The sequence below is a fragment of the Balearica regulorum genome, chromosome Z (genome assembly GCF_011004875.1).
Source record: "Balearica regulorum gibbericeps isolate bBalReg1 chromosome Z, bBalReg1.pri, whole genome shotgun sequence".
Classification (NCBI taxonomy): Eukaryota; Metazoa; Chordata; class Aves; order Gruiformes; family Gruidae; genus Balearica; species Balearica regulorum.
Window position 1 is genome coordinate 71180132 of NC_046220.1, and position 22160 is coordinate 71202291.

Sequence of the window (22160 nt, forward strand, 5' to 3'; positions counted from 1 at the left end):
TTTTTTGGAGAGAGTCCAGGCAGCCCAGAATCACAGGGGAAAACATGGTGTGACCTTTTCAGGTGTGGGTATCATGACAGCACGGGAGAGGTGAAGGGTGATACAGGCTTGGGCTCTTGCATTCTGCCATGAAGAGTAGATAAATATCCGTAACATCCCCAAACATCCCTGAGCTGTTGTCTGTTTTCTTGCCATTGTTATTCTCTGCTGTGATACATACTGAATACTTGTCCCTGGTGAAGTGGTTTGAGATCTCAGCCACTACCATGATGGAAGTATTTGATAGTGTTAATAGTCAATATGTTTAGAAATATTTATTGACTGGCTGTTTGAATATCCAGTTTGAATAATTTTCTTGTTCAGATTGCAGAGGATGGCTAAATATATCTGCGTGTGTAAACAGCATTTCCACCTCAAATAATATCAGGGGAGGAAAAAAAGAGAGCATACTTTCTCATAAAAATGCATTAAATAAAAATCATTAAACCCTGCATTTTATCTCTGGTTGCCTAGTAACAACACAGCCACGTCAGTGAGCGCCATTATCTCACGTACAATGAACTGTGCTGCACTAGGGGACAGAAACAGACTTAAATAAGCTATTTGTGTCTTGTTATCTGTGCTAAATCATGGTGTTATGTTTTATTGAGGAAACTGGAAAATGCACCTTTGTTTTTGATGTCTGTTTGTCCAAGTGCTTCAACAATGGCAAAACTTTCCTCAGATGCATAACTCTATTCTGAGGAATTCTTCAAGGTTTTTGCACAGTGACAGTTCACTGTAAAAAACCCGTAAGTACAATTGTAAAGTGGAGAAGTAATCTAAAAGAATCTTTTTCTTTACCTGGATGCCCCAACTGTGGAACTCGAAACTGAACCCTGGTACAGGAGGCGGTTCTGGATTTGGGATGAGCACAGGCTTTGCATAAGGATGTGTTTCTGGGAAACCACAGATGAGGATTTGAGGCCAAGAAGGATGCAGAATTGAGGTTGTTCTGTGCAAATGCTGTAACCACTGAGCTATTGTGTTGCTATAGCCTTTCTCAATATTGTTTAATTGCTCAGTGATGACTCCTGTGTGCGCTGAGGGAATGGGGTTGCTGAGGGAGTGTCCCAAGGATCTGCAGTGGTGGAATGTTTTATTTGAGAATCCTATTTGGCACAGGATGGACACTGAGCTGTTTAGTCCTGCCACCTTACCTGCAGCTTTTGGCACAAGGACAGTAGAATTGTAGTTGCCATAATATATTACTCTAATATATGCAAAATATGTATGTTATATATATATAAAAATATATATGATCAGTATAAGTATGGAAGTCTTTGCGTCTTAAACATCGAGGTGGTTAGTCAGGGCTTTTGACTGCATGATTGGATTTACATGCCTGGGTTTTGGCTAAATTCTGAATCAGAGATGCTTGTGGATCTGAATTTAGATAAGCCAATTATAAAGTATAGACATTACAATATCCTTTCCCAAAGGAACCTTAGATAAAAGATTTGAGTGAATGCTTGTGGGAGAGTAACTATGAAATGCAAGCTCACAACCCTTAGAAAGCATAGAAGGGAAAACAGCAAAATATCAGGAATGCCTGATAGATGAAGCCTTTGGGAGGCTAAAAAGAAATTAAGGTATTCTCAAGCTCTTAACACAGTCTTTCCTTAAACTTTTCCAGCATGGAGAAATCATTGGAATAGCAGTAGGAATTTGACCTTGATCACAATCATTGCCATCTCAAAAACAGAAAAGAAAAAGCAGTTTGGTGGCTATTATGACACCACCCGTAGAAAGTTAAAGAGCAAGTCAGAGAAGGATTGGAACTGAAACCCAGGGAGTACTAGTGCTGACTTGGAAAAGCAGCTGCTAGAAACATTTGCACACCATTGCCACAATAATTTTAGTTTGCCAAAAAGAAGCCCACCCCCAGACTTGAATGCTCTTTTGTTGTTTTTATTTCCCTTCATTGTATTTGATTCCTTGCTTTTGTGTGTGCATGTGTGTGTTAAAAGACAGAACAGAAAAACAAAACATTTTTACAGCTGTTGTGCAGACCACCTTATGATGATTTGAGCAGCACTGGAATAAACTGGGCTAGAAGGGAGTTCATAAGGTAGTTCTTTTTACATTTAGTTAACATGCTTTTGATTTTCAGGGAAGTAAACTTCTTTAATAGTTAATTTAGCTATGTGGTTTTGTGGTGGTTTTTTGTTTGTTTGTGGGTTTTTGTGGGGTTTTTTGTAGTGTTTCTTTTTTCTTTTCCCTACAGATGCTTTTCTTTATATATAACCTCTAATTATGTGGGTTCAGATTTGGCGCTTCATTACTGGAGCAGTGAATGTTAAGTGGTTAAAATTCATAGCAGATCAAATTGTTGCTGACTGCCGCTCAGATAGTTTTACCTACACACAACATTGGCTGGAAGATTTGAATTTGTTTTTCTTCTATCTGTCTCTCATATTTTATTCCATTCTAGATTGATACTTTCTTGAATGAGTATCATGAGCTTTCTCAGTGTTCAGCTTCAGAAGTTCATTGCAGATGTGAATATAATCTTAAATGAAAAAAATCCTTTTATCCTTGTTACATATGTTAAGAGCAAATATGACATTCAAAAAGAACAAACTAAAGCAAGTCCATGGTTGATCAGTAGATACTGCAGATTGCCAGGAAGTCAGTGTGCTGGGGAAACTGATGGAAAGCCTCTGCTCCTAAAGCTAAATTTAGGGTTCTTTTCATAACAATTTGTAGAAAGCCTGATATACTGTGAATTTGAAGTATATTTCATTAACAGTACTCATGTCCTGTATCGTGAGAATTTGAAAATTAATAGGATTTAAAATACTCTAGATTTAACCTTTCATTGTATGCACTAATATATACAATAAATTAATGATTATTCTTATGCCCTGTAATCAATCAATCAATGACTTATCAATCTTTGTATTTTAAATCAGACAAGATTATATCACTGAAAAAATTGTGCAGAGAGATTTTTAGGCATGATTCAAGAAATTTATATGTATATATACTTTTATTTATTTGTCTTAAAGCAGTGATTTGTTTTCTGTGCTATTAACATCTCTGATGGAGATATCTAGTACAAAATGAGAAAGATTTGACATTCAAACTGAAAATCTTACAAAAAGTTCACAATGTGAGTAATTTCCTACTGACATGAAAATGTCGGGTGGTCAAAATACTGAGATTTGAAAAGCTACAGCCTTCTAACTATTGCTGCAGTGAGAATTTTGGAGTAATTGATTGAGTCTGTAGCTCAGATTTTAGTCTTCTCTTGCAACATTCTTCCCTGCAAATGCTATAGAATGGAATTATTGAGTGAAGAAAGTGAGGATTTAAAGAGAAGTAAAGGATTGAGATACCAAGAGTGTCTTGACTTCAAATTGTGCTGATTTTTCAGGCTGCAGAGGATGGTAAAAGAATGGATGAAGACCATGAAATATTTCTGTCTCCCAAACAGTTTCCTGGTGCTTATTTGAAAGTCATCTAGTCTTCCATTTTTTTTCCAAAAATAGAAACCATAGAAAACCTTCACTCCTGGAATCTACTGTGTGGAAATGCGCTCCCATTGATATTCCCATGAATTAGATACTAAGTTCCTCAGTTTGCCACTTGTGATGAAGCTGGAGAAAGCAATAGCTAAACAAACCTTAAAACAACTTAACGTTTAAACAGGTGTTTTGGGTTTTTTATTGTAGAAAACCAGACACATTTCTCTTTTTTGTTGACCTTTGGAATAAGTCAAATGTATTATATCAGGTTTTTCTTCTTGTTGAAAGAAGCAGGGAAAAGAAAAAGAGCTGGGATATATTCCTGATCAAAAGGAGGGAGGTATGTAGCCAATTGGCTGTGTAAGCACTGTGCTAATGAGGACTTGTGCCCCACAGGCTCACAAAGTGCTGACTTTCTCAAACACTGTGAGCATCAAGAGCTGCAAATGAGGGTGCAAACACATCTAGCAGTTAGGTTTTTTAAGTAAACTAATTTTCTCAGTAAAAATAGTTTCAGGTACCAATTTTTTCCCACAGTACCTTCCAAATAGCTACTTCCATTTTTCTGCCAAAATTTTTACCTGTTTGACTTCCAGCCTGATGGAAGTTATACTGGTGTCTCATGAGAGTTCTTATGCACCTTTGTTTATGTTGGTTTGTGCTGTTGTGGTTTTGGGGGGTTTTATTCGTGTGAGGTTTTTTAATTGTGTATTTGGAAAAGTCTTGTAGCTTTTGTAACATCTTGAGATGAGGCCAGCTGAGAAACAAGACTTCCTAGCTTGGACAGCAGCACATTCTTGATGCTGTGGTATTTTGGCACCTCCTGTAAGGCATTTGTGCTTTGTGTTTGTCTTTGCCACCAGCAATTAGAAAAGACTCCTGTTTCCCCCTGCACACTGAAGTAGACTATCCCTTGATTTTCCTGAGCTATGCATGCACTCAGAGCCTTCTGGTGTTCATGCATTCGGAAAAGCTATTTTTACATTTTTTTGTCTTAAATTTTACAGAAAGGTGATGGTAGATGTGCTTCATTCATTCAAAATTAGAACTAATTTGCGATTTTAAGAAACTCCAGAATTAAGGGACTATATTGACCCATCATACCAGTAGAAATTAATTGCTGTTTGTGATGGATTCCATCAGATTCCATCATGGTTGAAACCATATACTAACCAAATGTATCTGATTTAGACATCTGCTGGGAGGCTTATGGGAAAGGAGAGAACCAGATGAGTTATATGAAGTTGGCCACCAAACCACCCACTTCAAGACATTGTCTAGACTTTCAGACACAAGAAGAACAAAAATTGCTAAATGAATGCGAAGTTTCTGAGAGTGCTGAATTCTTTCAACAATTCAAAGGAATAAGAGACAGCAAAGAAACCTATCATTACTATATTTCTATTTTGAGGGGACTGGGGAGGGAAGGGTTAAAAAAACAAACAAAGACTTTGTATAAAAGATTAAATAAGCTGTGTAAGAGTTCTGTTGGGAATTTTAAGCCAATTGGTATTAGCTTGATGTGCTTCAGTGGTTATTCTGCCTGATTAATAAATACAGAGACAGAATAGAAAACTTAGTACAATCAGGAGAGTAGAAGTCATACTTTGAATATCAGATGTGTTAAAGACAATGTTTCATTGTTACTAGAGGGAAAGAAATCAGAATTTTCTTATTAGTCTGTGATACGCAGAAACTTTTATGGTGTGAAGGACTGATTTAACACATTTCCGTCAGCTTCAGTGTCAAATAATATTTTTGATTCTATGAAGCACTTTATTCTTGGTTTTTATTTCCATGCATGCCTAGTGCTCTCCTTCCTAGGCAGCTTTCAGGAAGGGTAATGATTAAGTGCAAGAAAAAATTGTTTTTGCTTAGAATTTGTTACTTACAATTTCTGGATACCCACATTTCTGTGGTTTCTGATTAATCTGTTGAAAGTGTTTAAGCCCCATAACATACTAACATCAGTTGTTTTCTTCCTTCCTTCCCTTGAAAAGTACTCTTGACTATCTTCTTCCTTAACACTGCAGAAAACTTTTATTGATGTTGAATATTTTGAGGTTTTGGGATATCTGCTGTGATTTTGAAGGTGAAATAGACAACACTGATCCCTTGTTGTGAAAGAAAGTGGTAGCATGTAGTTTTCAGAAATCTTTGTAAACCACCACTGTCTATAATGAACATCTGAAATAAGGAGGATAACTAATACATGTGTGCACATAAAGTGCCATTTTGAGATTATGTGTCTTTTCGTCACCTTTATTGAAATAAATACCTGTGAGGTTTCTTTTCCTTACCAGAGAGAATCAGCAACATCATTTGTTACAAAATAGCTGCTAATATATTGTTTTATCCTGATTAACTTCCTATATGTCTCCTACTTAGCATGCTCTGCTCTCATCCTTAGTTTGAGGTATTCTTTGAATTTGAGGGTGACTTAGTTGGATTTGCATAGCCTGGAAAATATGAAGAATTCCTTCTTGGATGGTGCAATTAAATTTCTGATTTTATTTTTTTTTCTTTACATTTCTACTTCTCCCTTCAGCACTTAAATTCCTCTTAGTTCATTTTTGAAAGTAAAGCTTAAATTTATCTCCTGAACTCTAAGTTACATTTCTTTGAATGCATAGGAGTTGAGATTTCTTTCAATCTCTTTTCATTTTTCATTTCTCTGATATGAGTAAGAAAACAAAATCTTTTGTTGAGATTAATGTGAATTTTTTCTTTTTTTAGGTTTTGATTCTTCTTGATAATATATCAATAATTTTAATAAAAAATGTCATTATTTTTTTACCTTCTAATCAAAGACTTTCTATCATCTAATGTATTTTGAAAATAAGCAATGAAGTACAGGAATAATGTATTTAAAGCAATGTACACTTTGTTTGCAAAAATGCTAAATGATACCATTCCAGTATAGTTAATATTGTTAGTAGCTATTCTGTTCTGGAGTGGAAGGATTTGGGATGTGGTTAATTACCGTTCAGCAGAGGTACCTAATACAGGTTTAGCAGGTTCTTTTGCCATTAGAGGCAGAAAATCCTCCTGTTTAGCTTGGAGAAGAGAAGACTGAGAGGGGATCTGGTGAACACTTACAAATATCTAAAGGGCGGGTGTCCAGAGGAAGGGGCCAGACTCTTCTCAATGGTGCCCAGTGACAGGACAAGGGGCAACAGGCACAAACTGGAACACGGGAAGTTCCATCTGAACATGAGGAAAAACTTCCTCACTTTGAGGGTGACGAGCACTGGAACAGGCTGCCCAGAGAGGTTGTGGAGTCTCCTTCTCTGGAGATATTCAAAACATGCCTGGATGTGATCCTGTGCAACCTGCTCTGGGTGATCCTGCTTTAGCAGGTGGGTTGGACTAGACGATCTCCAAAGGTCCCTTCCAACCCCTACCACTCTGTGAATCTGTGATGGCTTATATCAGAACAACCAGATTTTAAAAAGGGTTTAGGAAGGAATCACTCTTTAGGTATGCCTGCTGCAGGAGGGTTGGTTGGTAATACTGGGACTGGTAGATTGCTGAATCTTAAAGTAATCTCTCATACATTTAATTCAGGTAATTTTACAGTAGAAAAATAGCATAAAATCAAAATGAATGAATTTAAGGAAGCAAGAAAACAGCTATCATTTATCACTTTTGCTTTTTGATGCATACAGAATTATGTAGACCTATTTGTGCAAATTGTAAAACAAGCAATTCCATCAATTTAATGGAGCAACTTCAGTAACCAATAATAGTTAGCAGACTGCTTTTTTTCTTCATTGTCTACTTTGCAAACATCTTGAGGAAAAACCTGGAAGTTTCAGTTTATACTTACAGAATAGATTTTTACTGTGAGTATCTATAGGCACGGTTGATAGCAGGCATTTATTGTTGAAGTAGCTACTCTTTTATAAAATCACTTCTTCTGTGATTTAAGTGAGTCTGCCTAAGTGAGTTTTTATTTTGGGTAAAACTGCCCAGCTATAAGAAAAATAAAAATACATAGTTCTGACAATATGGGTTTTTGTGGTGGTTCTTTTGGGGTTTTTTTTAAGGATTATTCCTTTGAGAAATGTCAGTATCTTCTGACTTAGAATATGGTAGAACTTTTTCAGAGGCTGGTAGTTAAATTTTTCATATTCTTTTATGCATGCACACAGCTTTACATGCAGCTTTTGCAGATTATCAAGTATGCTTCCTCTTTTCTTTGCAGTTGTCTGTGAGTACGTAGAGCAGGTAATTTAGTGCAGCCTGTTTTCTTCTTTGCTGTCAGCAGTACAGCACGGAGGAAGAAGTTAAATGCTTGGAACAGAAAGGGACAGTTGGAGGAAACAAGCATCAGCTGCAGAGAAGTGTGAGAGAAGAGATTAAGCCTGAGGCAACTAGAAGTGGAGGTAATTGAGATTTAGAACAAAGGGCGGGGGGCGCGGGGGGAAGGTGAAATAAGTATAATAGCAGGGGCTTCTAGTTTATGAGGATCTGCAGCCACATGACAAAAAACCTGGAGACAAACAAACCTAGGATATTTATGTCAGCTTTGCTTCCTTAATGATCAGATACGACATACTGGCGACACACCTCACTGTTTTTCTCTGTGCTGTTCACAGGGGGTAACAGTGTACTAGAAACCAGGAAAAAATGTAAATGTACATAGGATCTTCATTGGTATGGAACAGGCAAATAAAGAACAGCTGCGTGCTATTCCTGTATTGCAAAGAGAAGGAAGCACACAGTGAAATTACAAGAGATAATGAGAAATGTTTTTCACACTAGTTAAATTGTAGAAATGCAATGATAGAGTCTTTTGGGTTCCAAGAAAACTATTAGGCAAGTTCATGGTCCATCAGAAGCTAGGAAGCAAGGTGGTCTATGTCCAGCCTCTGACTGAGGACATTGTTAAACTGCACGTTGCTAGAAGCTGGGAGAATATGATGAGACATACCATGCTGTCTTTTTAAGCTCCTGTTCTTTGCCAAGAAAAATGGTTACTGGCCTGAATGAACCTTCAGTGTAACCCAGATGTGTTTCATTAAGCCAAAGGTTCTCTAATAAATCTGAACTTTACAGATTTTTACTATTCTCCTGCCCCTCAATATGCTTATGAAGGCATTTATTCCAAGTTTGATGTGAGCATAACGTGGAGATTATTGATCAAGATGTGCCTTTATCAGACTACTTGGTAGTTGTTTGCTTTTTGAATTTGTTGTAGAAGTCTGTTCTTCAGGATGCCTATTGACTGTCATTTCATTGCCATAGGAGTTGGGCAGGAGTAAAAATTTCATGGTCTGGCTGATCTTAAGAGTCAGAAAAGGACAGAACTGAACTCAGATCTTCTTTTCATCTCCCTGCGGGCAGGCAGAACTGAGTAAATACTAACCTGCTTTGCCCTTTCCTGTAGCCCAGTAAGCTTGTATGGTGTGTTCTTAATTTCCAGTGACCTGTTTTCAGAATGTGTTCCACTGGTTTACAATACCAAAGCTTTTTGTGAAATTCAGTCTGAACAATTAAAATTAAGACTATTTTTTTTTTCTTGTTTGTCATTAGCTGTGGAGAATGGTTGATTGCAATTTCTGTGATCTTGAGTGAACCAGACACATACAACTTTTCCTCATAGCCCTTATTGTGGGTGTTGGTTTTTTTTTTTTTAAACTTCTTACTATTTTATAAATGTTACAATGAATTTTGCAGTGACATCCGACTCTTCCAGTAGTGAACTGAAGTGCTCTAATGATTTCATCTTGAGAATCTAAGAGGCTAAATTTGATTTAATTCTTCTGTGGTTTTGGACATTTGACCAGTTGTAATGTTTTATTCTAGTTGTGTTCTGCTGGGTTTTTTATTATTTCAGTTTGAAGAACTGAGGTGTACTAGGATAATTAAGGTAGTGATAGAGATATTTAATAAAGCCAGTGTAAAAATAAGCTACTTAAAAATGCATAGATTTTGTTAAGCTCACTCTCTCCCCCAGTCTCTTTCTCAGCCACCCACCCATGCACATTTTCCATTTTTTTTTTTCCCTGTAATAAGGAATTATATTGTCATTTCTGGTTACAGTTTAATTTTATGAAAACTGAGATTTAAAACTAAAACAGGTGAAAACATTTAACGTATCATAAAGGACCAAATTAGGCTGCAGAAACAGGTCAAAAGGTACGTACTCAAAGGAACAGCCTTCTTATTTTCAAGTGTTTTGGCATGAATAGTTGTGTCATTGTAATTTCCTTGCCAGTTTTTGGTCAAGAACTGGAGTTCTTTATCTTTCTTACTGGAAGTCCATAACCTCTGACGTTCCTTTTCCCTCTCTCTGGAAGACTTCAGAAATTCGGAGATAAAACCGTAGAAGAGTAGCTGAATTTCCATAAGCAAAAATAAATCAAACTGCTTTAAAAAGGGAAAAGTAGATGTAAATTACAGAAGGAAGTGATACTGTGAAACGAATGACCATTGATTCTATGAGTGCTGATACCAAAAGGAGTGGCAGAAGGCTCTTGTGATTCATAGCGGAGAACAGCTTTTATGTTCTGGGTGTACTTGCAGATAAACCAGTATTCAGAAATGATTGAATTTATTCATTCTGCTCCCATTGTCAGCAATCAGACAAGATTTGCAAGAACATTTATATCCAGGAAGAAAACCAATACTGTGAAACTTTTGAAACAATGAACGGATTTTTGAATTGTGCATCAGAACCTTCCTGGAAGAGGGAACTCAGCCTGTATGGTCTCCTGAAGTTACTCTTTAGCTTTACCTGTGTAGCAAAGATATAAAACGTTTTCTATCTTCTAGCACATTGATAAAGTTAAGATTGAAAATGAACACATACAATCAAGGCAATCTAAATGGTACAAGAGTATTTTGGTTTGCTAATTAAAAAAAAGGGCAGGAGGTGGTCTGCCTTGATTAGTTCCCTCTTTATGCTTTGCCAGACTTTGTGTCTTTTGGGTGGGATGCCATGTAATGATTTTTGATGTTTACAGTGATTCTTCGGTACATGACAAAATAAAGCCTGAGGCAAGGTAGGTAGAGAGAAGAAAGAACAGAAGGATAGATAGGAAGAGCAGAACAGGAAGAAAACTCACACACATCCTTTTACTTATTAATATGAATGCTCTCCTGCATGTCTCATTGAGGCCTAGGCTGTGGATGTGTTACATAAAAGTCTCATAAAGGAATATGAAACCTGAAAGGGAAGTGAATTTGCCCAGCTATGGAACTATTTATTTTTGCATTATCATTCTTATTTAGAAAAATGATTGGGTTCTGTCTTGCAGTGGTAACAGAAGGTTAAATTGGTGATTCCCGTAGCCATCAGATTTCCCTGTTTCACTTTTGTTGGCAAAGCTTCATCTGTGGTAGCAGTGCTGGCAATACTGATGGAGGCTGCTGGCAGCCCATCTACAGTGTCTCAGCTGGAGTATCATCTAGTTCCCTGTGAGCAGAGTTGGGAGAGAGAGTTGGAGCAATCAGATGACATTTGTACTTCCCCTGTGCGAATTCCTTCTTTTTCATATAAACATGCTGATTAATTTCACTTGTAGAACTGGATGATATGTATTCTTGCAGTTATTACATGCAAATTTTTAATCCCTTTTCAAAATTCCATTTTATTGCTATATGGATATTTCAATGTACTTAATTTTAATTACATTTCATTTTTAGTTTTAATGGTAGAACACAGAAATTGTGAAACACCAGTAAGAATAGTGGTGGACAGCCTGTGAACACAAAGGTGTTCCAGTCTGCTGGGATTCTTAGGCTCATTTGAAATCCTTAGGACAAAATACAATTTGTGTTACATTCATTTAGGATAATACACAGAAATAATAAATGTTACGTTGATGGTTCTTGAGAGGAAAAGCTATTATGCTGACTGCTGTTTCCAAAGAGACAAAATACTAACCAATTAAGGGAATGAGGTGATTAATAACAAAATCTAATAATTTATTGTTGGATAAATTATTTATTCTACGGGGCTAGAGATACAGCGTGTCAAGTTTTCTGACAGCGTAATTCTGTGGAAGCTGGTTGAATTGTGCCAGCAAAGATTATTGTTTTATAATCTCAGCTAGTGCAGCAAATAAATGTAGTTCTTTCAGGAGAAGGTTCAAATCAGTAATAATTAGTATTCCCCAGATGTAATTTTCCACTTGGTAAGTGAAGACAAATTTAATTAGAAAAGGTGAATTTGGGAATTCTGCTGGTAGCAGATCATCTGCTTGCATATGGCTTCATTGAAAAGTCTAGTCTCCTGCTTCTCCCTCCTTTCGAGCATGTTCTGGTAGTAGTCACTGCACCAAGAGTGCAATGTGCTTCAGCTGTGTGCTTCAGGATTTTTTCATTCTACCCTATGTTTGGCTTGGTCTCCATATTTTAAAATTCACGTATAGAATAATAAACTTCAAGTGAGATAGGGCATGGATGCGATTGCACTGTTTTTTTGTGAATACAGTAGTCTGAATCTTTATTGATTGTCTCTCCTTATCTTGTGGATAAGGACTTTCTGGATGTGTGATTCCGCTCTCCATGAACACTGAGGCTGGTGTTGCTGTGGCTGTTATTGCCACTTCCTTACCACATTTGCCTTACAGACTTCACAACTTTTGTCTCTACTGCAGTGGTTTTTCAGGGATCACCTGAAACTGATCCTGTGGTCTTTTAGTTTGTTAATTTTTCCTCTGCCTCTGCTGCTTTTAGGGTGGATTTGTTTGTTTATTGTCACACTGCAAGGCACAGTGGGAAGGTAATTGTCTATCAGATATACTGTAGGTTTTATTATTGATTACATTGTGCAGTAACAGTAGGATGTCAAACTGAATTTTAAGCTCTCTAATGTTGCTTCACTGGTGATGGCTGCTAAGTGATGTACCCCTACTGATATGTCATACCCTGGGTCTTGTTTTGGGGTTCTTAGACTTTGGACGTCCCTGAAAGTTTAACTAGTTCCTGGTGATAAAGCAGTTTGGAAACTTATTTAATTTCTTTTTAAGTAGGTCATTTCAGAAGTTATCTTTGTATATACTTTCTCTGTGGTAACATTATACATTTTCTCTGTGGTCAGATGCAGGTACAGCCCTAGCAGTAGTGTCTGTTTTGCAGCAGAGTGAGACATGCTTTCTGCACAGAAAGACGTGCTTTCTGTAAGGGAAAGCACCAGACATGGCTGAGGGTCTTTGCTGCAGGCATCTGGCCGTAGCAGAGTCTCCAGCTAGACCACCCTGAGCTCAGGCATAGAAGGAAGGAAAACCTTGTTGTCTGTGGTGCTCCAAATAGGTGACATTTCAAATGTACTATGCGCGGATCAGTGCCATTTTGTGCTGAATCTCAGTTTCACTAACTGTAGAGACTTCTAGAACTTCACATCCTTCTTGCAATCAATTATTACAGTTCAAATGTTTTCAATTTTATTTTTGAGTACAGTATGGAAACTTTAAGCCAGCTTCTGTGTTTGTATCCTTAAAATACATACTTTTGCTTTGTATTCTGACATTTTCTTACCAGCATGTTATTTCCTTCTGTTTGGATGGAAATTATTTGTAGGTACAAACAACTCTGATGTAACTGCACATGGTATATTTCTTCAAGGTGGTGGTACAAAATGGGCTGTTAAAACATAAACTACTTTCAATTTGTATTTAGAAATATACTTTGGAAGAAGAGGAAAGCAAAGCGTCTAAAATAGCCCATTTTAAAGAATATATGTATTTTGTCCCATTCCTTATTTTTCTTGATTTGATCCACTGTATATTTAATATTTGAAACTGCATTAGTAATAAAATCTCTCATTGAATGCTTTTTTGTAAATATTTTCACTTTACCTTTTCTCTGTGTAGGTGGAAGAAATTGTTGATATAGGAGCATTTGCCCCAGAAGACATTCATGTTCCCAAAATCTATGTTGATCGTCTGATACAAGGAGAGAAGTTTGAGAAGAGAATTGAAGTAAGTAGCTGAACTTCTTGGTCCCAACATACAGCTTGGGGTGTATTTTAGAATTGGTTTTTACTCTAGCCAGCAAGTCTTAGCATTGAGAAAACAGCGTGGGAAAGACCAGTCAAATTTTGCTAAGTAATAGAGTTTTGGCAGGTACTTAGGTAGGTAGTAGTGAGGTGGGGGCCTGAGAATTGTGCCTTGTTTCTTGTACCTCAGCCCCTCTGGTTCAGTCCCTGAATAAGTTAGAGCAACTGCCTTTTATTCTGGACGGCTTTAACACAGTTGAAAATTTGATGGGAAATGCTACTTCATTCTCCTTCCTTCTCTCAGTTCACCTTCTGTAGATATAACAAGGGGAACATCTGGACTAAGAACTGACTTTTATAATTAGATGCTTTCTTTTCTACTGGAGAGCTTTTGACATGGGCACGTAGGGCTAGTCTTGGTCGCTTTTGTGCCATGTATTGAATTAACATTACGTTGCAAAGGTCTTGGAACCTTTCTTTTCTCTAATCAGCAACTTTTTTAGTCAGTGGCATTTCTGGTCTGAATAAAAGACATCAATAGCTATTAAAAATTGCAGCAATAATATTCCATCACTGAAAACATTCACGAAAATAATGATTATGTAATTGTTCTTCTTTGTTTCTGTGGCTTTGCCTCACTGGAGCTATGTCCCTATATTCATTTCGGTGATGTGACAATGCTCTTAAAGTGCAATTGAAGATTCTGTATTTCTTCTGTGTCTCCCTATTCTGGAGGTGGGAATTATTCAAAATGCCATCAGAAGAGCTGGTAGAGGGGGAGATATGTGACACAAGGAAAAAAACATCTTGAAAAAAGAAGTGCAGAAAGGAATTGTAATAATTAAACTTTTGTTACTGAAATCATGTCACAGAGTCCTAGAAAGTCATACAAGGCCTTTTCTCTGGGTAAACTCTTCTATGAATGTTAAGGTTAAAAGCTTTTTTTTTTTCCCTTCCATCTGTTCATTCTGCAAAAGTATATTGCATGTTGTTGAGTATTTGACTGGAAACAGATGTGTCAAACCTCTTCTTTTTTTTTTTTTCTTTTTTTTTCTTTTTCTGGGCATGTTGTGTTAGACTGCAATTAATAGTCTGTTTCCTTATTCTGAATGAGTGCAATACCTCACAGAAAAGCTTTTACCTTTCTTGAGAGAAATCCATTTTACATTTATTAAACTGCTGTTCTTATTGCTGTTTGGCATTGGATGAAGAGGTGACTCTTTGTCCAGGGAAGACCTTTATGCAGACACCTGATTTTCTTGGCTTGGCTGCATATGTGAATATACCTACCTAGTCAACTGTCCTTTCCCCTATGTGCTTAAGGAAAATAGGAAGTGATGATGGGGGTAAGGTACTATCAACTGCACAGCAAAGTTGTAACAGATTAATTTTGTTTGTGTAATTTTATAATTCTGGCAGTGGTGCCTCTCATTAATAGAAGTAGAGGAAAGAAATGGCAGATTTATTTACTATTCCATAAACGGTTATATATGAAGGATGCAGCTGTACATATGAAAATGTTGAGTATGATAAGTGGTAAGAGGAGAGATGAGGAATACAGAGAATAAAGAGAAGCTAGTCTGTCATAACTCTTACTTTAAATAGCAGTTCCTGCTTAATTTGGCTTAGATGTGGTCCCTCTAGTGCAAGTCATACTTTCTATCCAACCTTCTCTTTGCTGCAGCAAAACCCTCTGTGATCTTACTTTTTCCCTAACTTGTAAGTGAAGCAATTCTAGGGAAAATAGCCAAGGCATAAAAAGAAAGTTGCTAGGAAATTCAAGAGGATTGATACTGTTTCTGACTGCCTAAGAGGAAAGTGGCTCCCAGCATGGGGAAAAAAGACACTGCAAAAATTCTTTTGTGGTGATGAAAAGGAACAGAGGATAATTTTGCCTTATGTGTTCCTTATGGCATGAAGTAGGAGAGGATGTGAAGACATGTTGGCATGACATGATGTTGCCCAGAGCAGTTTTATATGCATGGGAGAGATGCACAAAGACCATAATCTATGTAAACAATAATTTACAAAAAAGATCTTACAAACTTCTGGAATGTGATGGCATTTTCACTTACATGTGATTTAGAAAGCATCAGCTTAAGGCCAGGAAATCTCAGGAAACAACTTCAGGCAGATTTATGAAAGATTTTACAGATTTATATTTGAAAACTTAGTCGCTTAGCTCTCAGTATCTTTAGATGACTGGCATTTGTCTGTCTCATGCATGTAAATCTAGAAAGCACCACTGAATTGAATGAATGCAGAAAGAGAGCAGTATTTGTATTTTAGGCTGACATTTTACAAATCAATTTAGGTATCTCTGGGGTAGTGAATCTCAGACTTGCTAGTATTTGCACTAATGCGTGATGCCTTCTTAACCAGTTGTCTATGTATCACATATTCTCTCAGCCTTTGCAATACAGAGAAATAACATTTTACTCTAAGGCTATCATTGGAGGTATTTGATGACTCCATTGGCTTAGATAAGCTTGAACTGATAGAATAAAAGGTCAATTTGTGTAGAAGATGGATAAATAACATTATTCTTAGACCAAGTATCTCAGTGCAATCATAAATCAGGCTTTTGTGTCTTAAGAAGCAAGAATCTGGATTCTAATCTTTACTTATGATTACTACTATTACAGCGCTTATCAATCCGAAAGCCTGAAGACTCAAAAGCCAAACAAAAACAAGGAGACAACGTGAGGGAGAGGATCATCAGACGAGCTGCTTTAGAGTTTGAGGATGGCATGTATGGTATCCTTCAGCTGTGCTGTAGGCTGAAGTGAAAACTCACTGGAATAACAACTGCAGCTGTTTTGTTTAAGACAGGTTAATTACCATGCTCAGTGTCTTTCCCAGAGCCTGGGATTCTCTCATTTTATTAAAAACCTGTTGAAATAGATGGGATGTTAAGACACAGAGTACTTGGAGTTTTTACCCAAGCATATCTGGAGAGTTTGTTAGCAGTTGAATGTTTTGCAAGAATTTCTTGAAAAAGTTACATACATTGGAAATTAAGCTTGCTTGCACTGTGGGGTTTTTATCATAGAATGGTTTGGGTTGGAAGGGACCTCAAAGATCATCTAGTTCCAACCCCCCTGCCACGGGTAGGGACACCCTCCACTAGACCACATTGCCCAAAGCCCCATCCAACCTGGCCTTGAACACTTCCAGGGAGGGGGCATCCACAGCTTCTCTGGGCAACCTGTTCCAGTGCCTCACAACACTCATGTAAAGCATTTGACGGAATGCAATTAGGCAGTCCAAATAACAAAATAATTCATCACAAATATGAGGCATCTAACTGAAAATGAAAGTGTTTGTGGAGAGAACAGTTCTAATCTAATCACAGTACAATGACAGCAGTAAGTGTGTTCCTGTTTGTGCCTTAACCAGTTCTCTTCAGCTAATCTGGGTATTGGAATCCCACTGTTGGCCAGTAACTTCATCAGTCCAGACATAACTGTTCACTTACAGAGCGAAAATGGAGTCCTGGGTTTGGTAAGAATATATCTTGGTCACTTACAGCAGTGTACTTACCTTGCTGGGCCTGGGTTTTATTCCTTGCCCACCCCCAACTTGATTATAATTTTACTAAAAGTCATATCCAAGTATATGCCATATTGCATGATCATAAAATTCTCATTGTAGTGCAGTAAAGTTTTTAAGGAAATGCTCATTTCAGGATTATAGTACTATTTTGCCAAGTATGTTCTTAAGCACATGTGTTTCTGGAAGCAGTCAGAACCTTCTGTAGTTTGCAAGACCAAGCCTTGTAAGTCTTATCAAACATAATTTTAAATAAAGCTTAAAGTGAGTATTATTTTCACTGTTGTATGGCTTTATGAATTGCACCAACATACCTTTCACTGAAAAATGTCTGTCCCTTTGGTTAGAAACAAACAAATAAAAAACTCAAATAAAACCCCAAACCAAACAAAAGCCCCACTTCATGGTTATTTAGTAATTCTAACAGCCTCTAACAATGTGACCATTGGTCCTGATATGTTAGTTGATGTAAATTATGGCTTGTATTGTCAGAGATGTTGTTCTGCTAAAGATAAAAAAAAAAAGCATGTCCGTGATGACCTGTTTTTAGTAATAAGCATTAGAAATAATAAAGCAGTTATGAATGGTATCTCAAAGGTATTTTAATATAAAGCTGACATATGTCTGTGTTGTTGTCAGGGTCCTTACCCGCTTGAAAATGAAGTAGATCCAGACCTGATTAATGCAGGTAAAATCTTTTAAATAAATTTAACTTACGGAAAATGATTATTCATTGTTAATCTAAAAAAATTTTTTTGATTCAGTGTTTGAACCCAGACTCCTGTTTTATTTACTTACAAATATTAACATATTTGTCTTCTTTTAAGTGAAGGTTGGTTTTGATCAATGAAGATGCTAGAGAGCTTACGCTTTGATGCATTTGAATAGCTACAGAAGAAACCTGTCTTCCAGGCCAGGCAGTAAAGGATCAAATCTTCCTTTTCAGAAATGAGATTGTTTTGTGAAGCCTATACGCAAATATGGATTTGTTTTCCTGCTATTTTCCACTTTGTGTCTTCTAGAAAATGGTTTTCAATGATTTATGTGTGGGACATGTTTTAAAATGTCCTGTGTGCAATGGTCTGGTTTATTCCTGGCTAGTGAATTGCCAGGAATGCGACTCATTTGCATTTGGTGAGAGAGTGGTGGCCAGGGCAAGAGGAAAGAGCTCCCCAAACTGGACCTGGCACACTGGAGGGCTCTGCTGCAGGTGGTTTTTGCCTCTTCAGAGGGGAATGCTAGTTCTCACATACTGTTTTTGCCCAGCTGCTTTGGGGCATTTCACCTCAGAAGCAGCCATGCAATGTAAAAACTTAAGCTTTTCACAGTTCAGGGCATCTGTCTGATTCATGTTTTCTTCATGGAAAGTTGTGCCTGTGTCTGTTCTGTTTCCATGTAAAATTATACCTATATATTGCATTGTGACAAACAGAAGGTACCTTGGCACCTTATAAATTCTCAGTGATGTTAATGGTATAGGTTATACACGAATAGCTGACATCTTAGAGTTGTTTTTTTCATATGGAAAACCTATGCATTTTATATTTTTTTATTTATGTATACATATACAGACATACACGTGTGTGTATGTACGTATTTATATAGGCAGTACCTTTCTCAGCAGCTGTTAGCAAGTACAATTAAACTCTGAAAAATCAGAGATAACGCACTGACATCAAATAAGGTTTTTAAATTTAATATCAGCATGCAGTCCAGCAATTGTTCACTGACTTGAACCATTTGCTACCTCACTTAGCTAACTGATACCATTATCATACTGCTATGTTATTGCCATTATCATACTGCTATTGTTATTATGTTTTAAATAAAGAGTTGTTTAAGGCCATCTTCTGATTTGAAATAAGAAATTGTTGAGGAATTGAGTTCAGCATTTCGCGAGTAACTAGGTAACTGTTGTGATACACTGTATGAAGGAAAATGTCAGAGGCGCATGAGAGCTGTGTTAATGCTTGAACTGAAATTGAGGTGTTGTGTTTGGGTTTTTTTAAATAAATATTGAGGTGTCACTGGAAAGAAAAAATATTTATAATTAAAAAATTACTATAAAAGGTGAAATGATATGCACGCACATTAGAATTTAAGTTCTAGTATGAATGCATTAGAAATGAACATGTTAACAGAGTGATGGTGGAAAAAATACCCAAGAACTTGACAAATATGTGAAAAATCATTGTGTTTTTATATGGATGTCAAGGTGATCTTGAATTGTTTTTTATGCTTGGTAAATATTTTTCAAGAGATAATCTTGCGGGGATGAAGCTAACATAAGTCAGAATGCAACATAGAATCAGATTATTCTAGTGTTTGGAATTCAGTGTTAAGCACCTTCACATCTTCCTCTGAAGCTGCAGTAGACAGGACACAGGATAGGTAAACCTCAGCTCTACCACAAAAATTATTATTGTTGTCATTGCTGAAACATTCAGAAGCTGCTAAATCCCACTGACACATAGTTGAATTAAGACCATTCTATGTGCTTTCCAGCCAAATTTATAAAACCATGTGAAGAAAACAGAAGCTAAATGGCAGAGGACTAGGATTTAATTCTGTTCGCATTCATTGACTGGAATGGTCCAGTATTAGCCCCCAAAGTCTACATTTTCAAAATATACCCCCGGTTTGGGCTTTCTTCAAGTTTTTAGCTGCAAATGTAATTGTATTTCTCTGAAATGTGTATGGGTTTTTTGTTTGTCACATTTTCTGAGTGTCTCCCATGAAGTTTATTTTCACTGTCATTGGAAGATAGACTTCTGTCTTACAGCAGAAATATTTACAAGTACTGACTTCTTAAGAGCATTTTCAAGAAATCTGTAATACAGTGCTCTTGTTGCGTTACTCTGTGGCCCTCAGCATGTGTCCCTTTCTTCTCAGCCTTGCCATGGCTTGTCACTTTATCTCAGGGTTCTCACTCCATGTTGCTGCTGGCAGGCTGTGTTGTCTCTCCCACTGCCTTGGGTGGGTGCCTGGTAGGGAAAGACAATCCAGGCAGTCTCTGAAGGTCTGGATGCTTTTTCTGTGGATAGAGCAGAAGGCTGAAGTCTACAGAGATTTCTTAGTCTCTGGTGTCAGTGCTGTCTTGGCTGGAACTGCTGGTGGTCAAAGAGCAGGCAATCCTGTCATTAAACACTGTAACAAAAACTGCTTCACAATTCATTATGATTGATTAGGTTTACATGTGACATAGTAAATGTAATCAGGTCCATAGTTGTACAGAATCCAAAGGAATTTGATAAAAACCTCCTTATTTCTTGGTTAATGGCTCTAACTGCATTTGTCAAAGAGACAAAAACCATACATACTGTAGCTTATTTCTTTTACAGGTAAGGAGACAGTCACTGTTCTTCCAGGTTCTTCCTATTTCTCTAGCGATGAATCATTTGCAATGATAAGAGGGTATGTAATAACACAAACCCTGATCTTTTGAAACATGAAAAGAATAAACTGAGTCAGTGACTGAACTCATTAGTAATTCTTTGAAATGTGGTTAGCATTTAACACCCTGTAAAATGATCATGGACTTAATCAGTGATGGTTTACAGAGGATTAGGTCTAGCTATTGGAAATAGAAAAACACTGTAACTAATAGATACTGTAGTGATGTTCATGTCTACCACCACCTGGCCATATATAAACACATTTATAACTATGTTTTAACAACTACTTTTTGGTCATTTCCAAGTATCTAATCTGTACGTGCACTCTGTATATTCTCTTTGCTCAGCTTGCAACTGTGATCCTCGTTCCACCTCCCTAATGGAAATTCACCGTCTGCACCTGTTTTTTGTTTGTTTTTCGGGAAGGAGGTTGGATGCAAACAAACACTAAATCCTAATGGCTCTGAAAAGATAATGAGTGCATGTAAATACGTGAAGGAGTGCTCTTAAAAGTATGAGTTCAGAGCTGATTGACTGTGCATGCAATTAACCAAAACCAGACAAAAGTAATAACATTTTTGAGGCTCAGTAGGCAGACAGAAAAATTTGCATCAGCAATATATCTAGATGGGAGAAAAAACAACTACACATGTGACAAAATGGTTGCTACCTCTGTGGTATGCCACTGTTTTTATACTGATGTAATGAGAATGTGAACAAAAGCTTGTTAAGATTTGTGGGCTGTTACATGAACATGATATGCTAATTACACACTTTCTGTTGCCAGAGGCCATGTTGATTTGACAATGCTTGGAGCTATGCAGGTGTCTAAGTACGGTGACCTGGCCAACTGGATGATTCCTGTAAGTAGATGTTTGTACTACTCTCAGTGCACCGTATTTAGGATAATGTAAATGCAGCTGAGGGTCCTGCAAAGGAGAAAAGGGCTGAAGCAGAATGGGAGTTGTGAAACTCAAAGCATTAAAAAAGAAGATATATACAGCGTCAAGGTTAAAAGGTTTTTTTGTGTACTGCTGGCACCAAGCAATCGATTATCAGGAGTCAGCCCTCTAAAATTATACTTGTCCTAAGCATTGTGAAAAGCTAAACATGATTTATATAAGCCTTTTTCCTTCCTCTTGGGTCTGTGCCTTTCAGCTGTCACTTTTTTTGCTGAGGACTGATGCTTTTTCTTGAGAGTCACAACTCCTGTATAGTTGTACCTGGATGTAGCTCATCGTAAAATTATAAAAAAAGTGTGCATTATTTTTCTCAGTGTTCCTGTGAAAAGATCATTGCATTGCCATTTTAAATACATCTAGAAGGAAGCAATACTATTGTATTTACCTGAATAGTTCTGCAGTTTTCAACCACACAAACATAAGCTAATCCCAGTATTATTGAAGCAGCTGATGACATTAAGCCATTCTTCGAACACAGTTTCTGTTTTAACATTAATCAACATACCTATCTTTCACATGGTTTATAAATTTGAGATTTTCAGCATCTTCCAATGTGGTACTTTGTGATATGATTTGTATCAGAGACGTCTAGAAACAAATTTTCTTTTTAGCCTGGTTTAAGGTAATGAGGCATATTTCTGTCTATCGGAGCAGTGCTAAAGGTCTCAGGAAAGTCTTTGAAAACTGCAAGCTGGGTAGAGGAGGATAAAAGCCCGAATGAATGTCCTGTCTCTTGGAGAAGCGTTGGTTGAGCCCAGCAGTCTGTGTGACTTCTCCAGCAGGCCTGTGAGCG

At 37.2% G+C, this 22160-nt stretch overlaps 2 protein-coding genes across 2 annotated transcripts in view; both read left to right on the plus strand.

The window, feature by feature from the left end:
- The window catches only part of OXCT1 (3-oxoacid CoA-transferase 1), an 87502-nt gene that overhangs the window by 32734 nt on the left and 32608 nt on the right, over positions 1–22160 (plus strand). Inside the window, exons 8-13 of the mRNA XM_075740817.1 lie at positions 13334–13441; positions 16104–16215; positions 16868–16962; positions 17650–17698; positions 20352–20424; positions 21193–21268. Of these exons, the coding sequence (XP_075596932.1) occupies positions 13334–13441; positions 16104–16215; positions 16868–16962; positions 17650–17698; positions 20352–20424; positions 21193–21268 (513 nt within the window). The remainder of the gene's footprint in view (positions 1–13333; positions 13442–16103; positions 16216–16867; positions 16963–17649; positions 17699–20351; positions 20425–21192; positions 21269–22160) is intronic.
- Positions 1–22160, plus strand: part of RPL37 (ribosomal protein L37) — a 350006-nt gene that overhangs the window by 32529 nt on the left and 295317 nt on the right. The window lies entirely within an intron of this gene.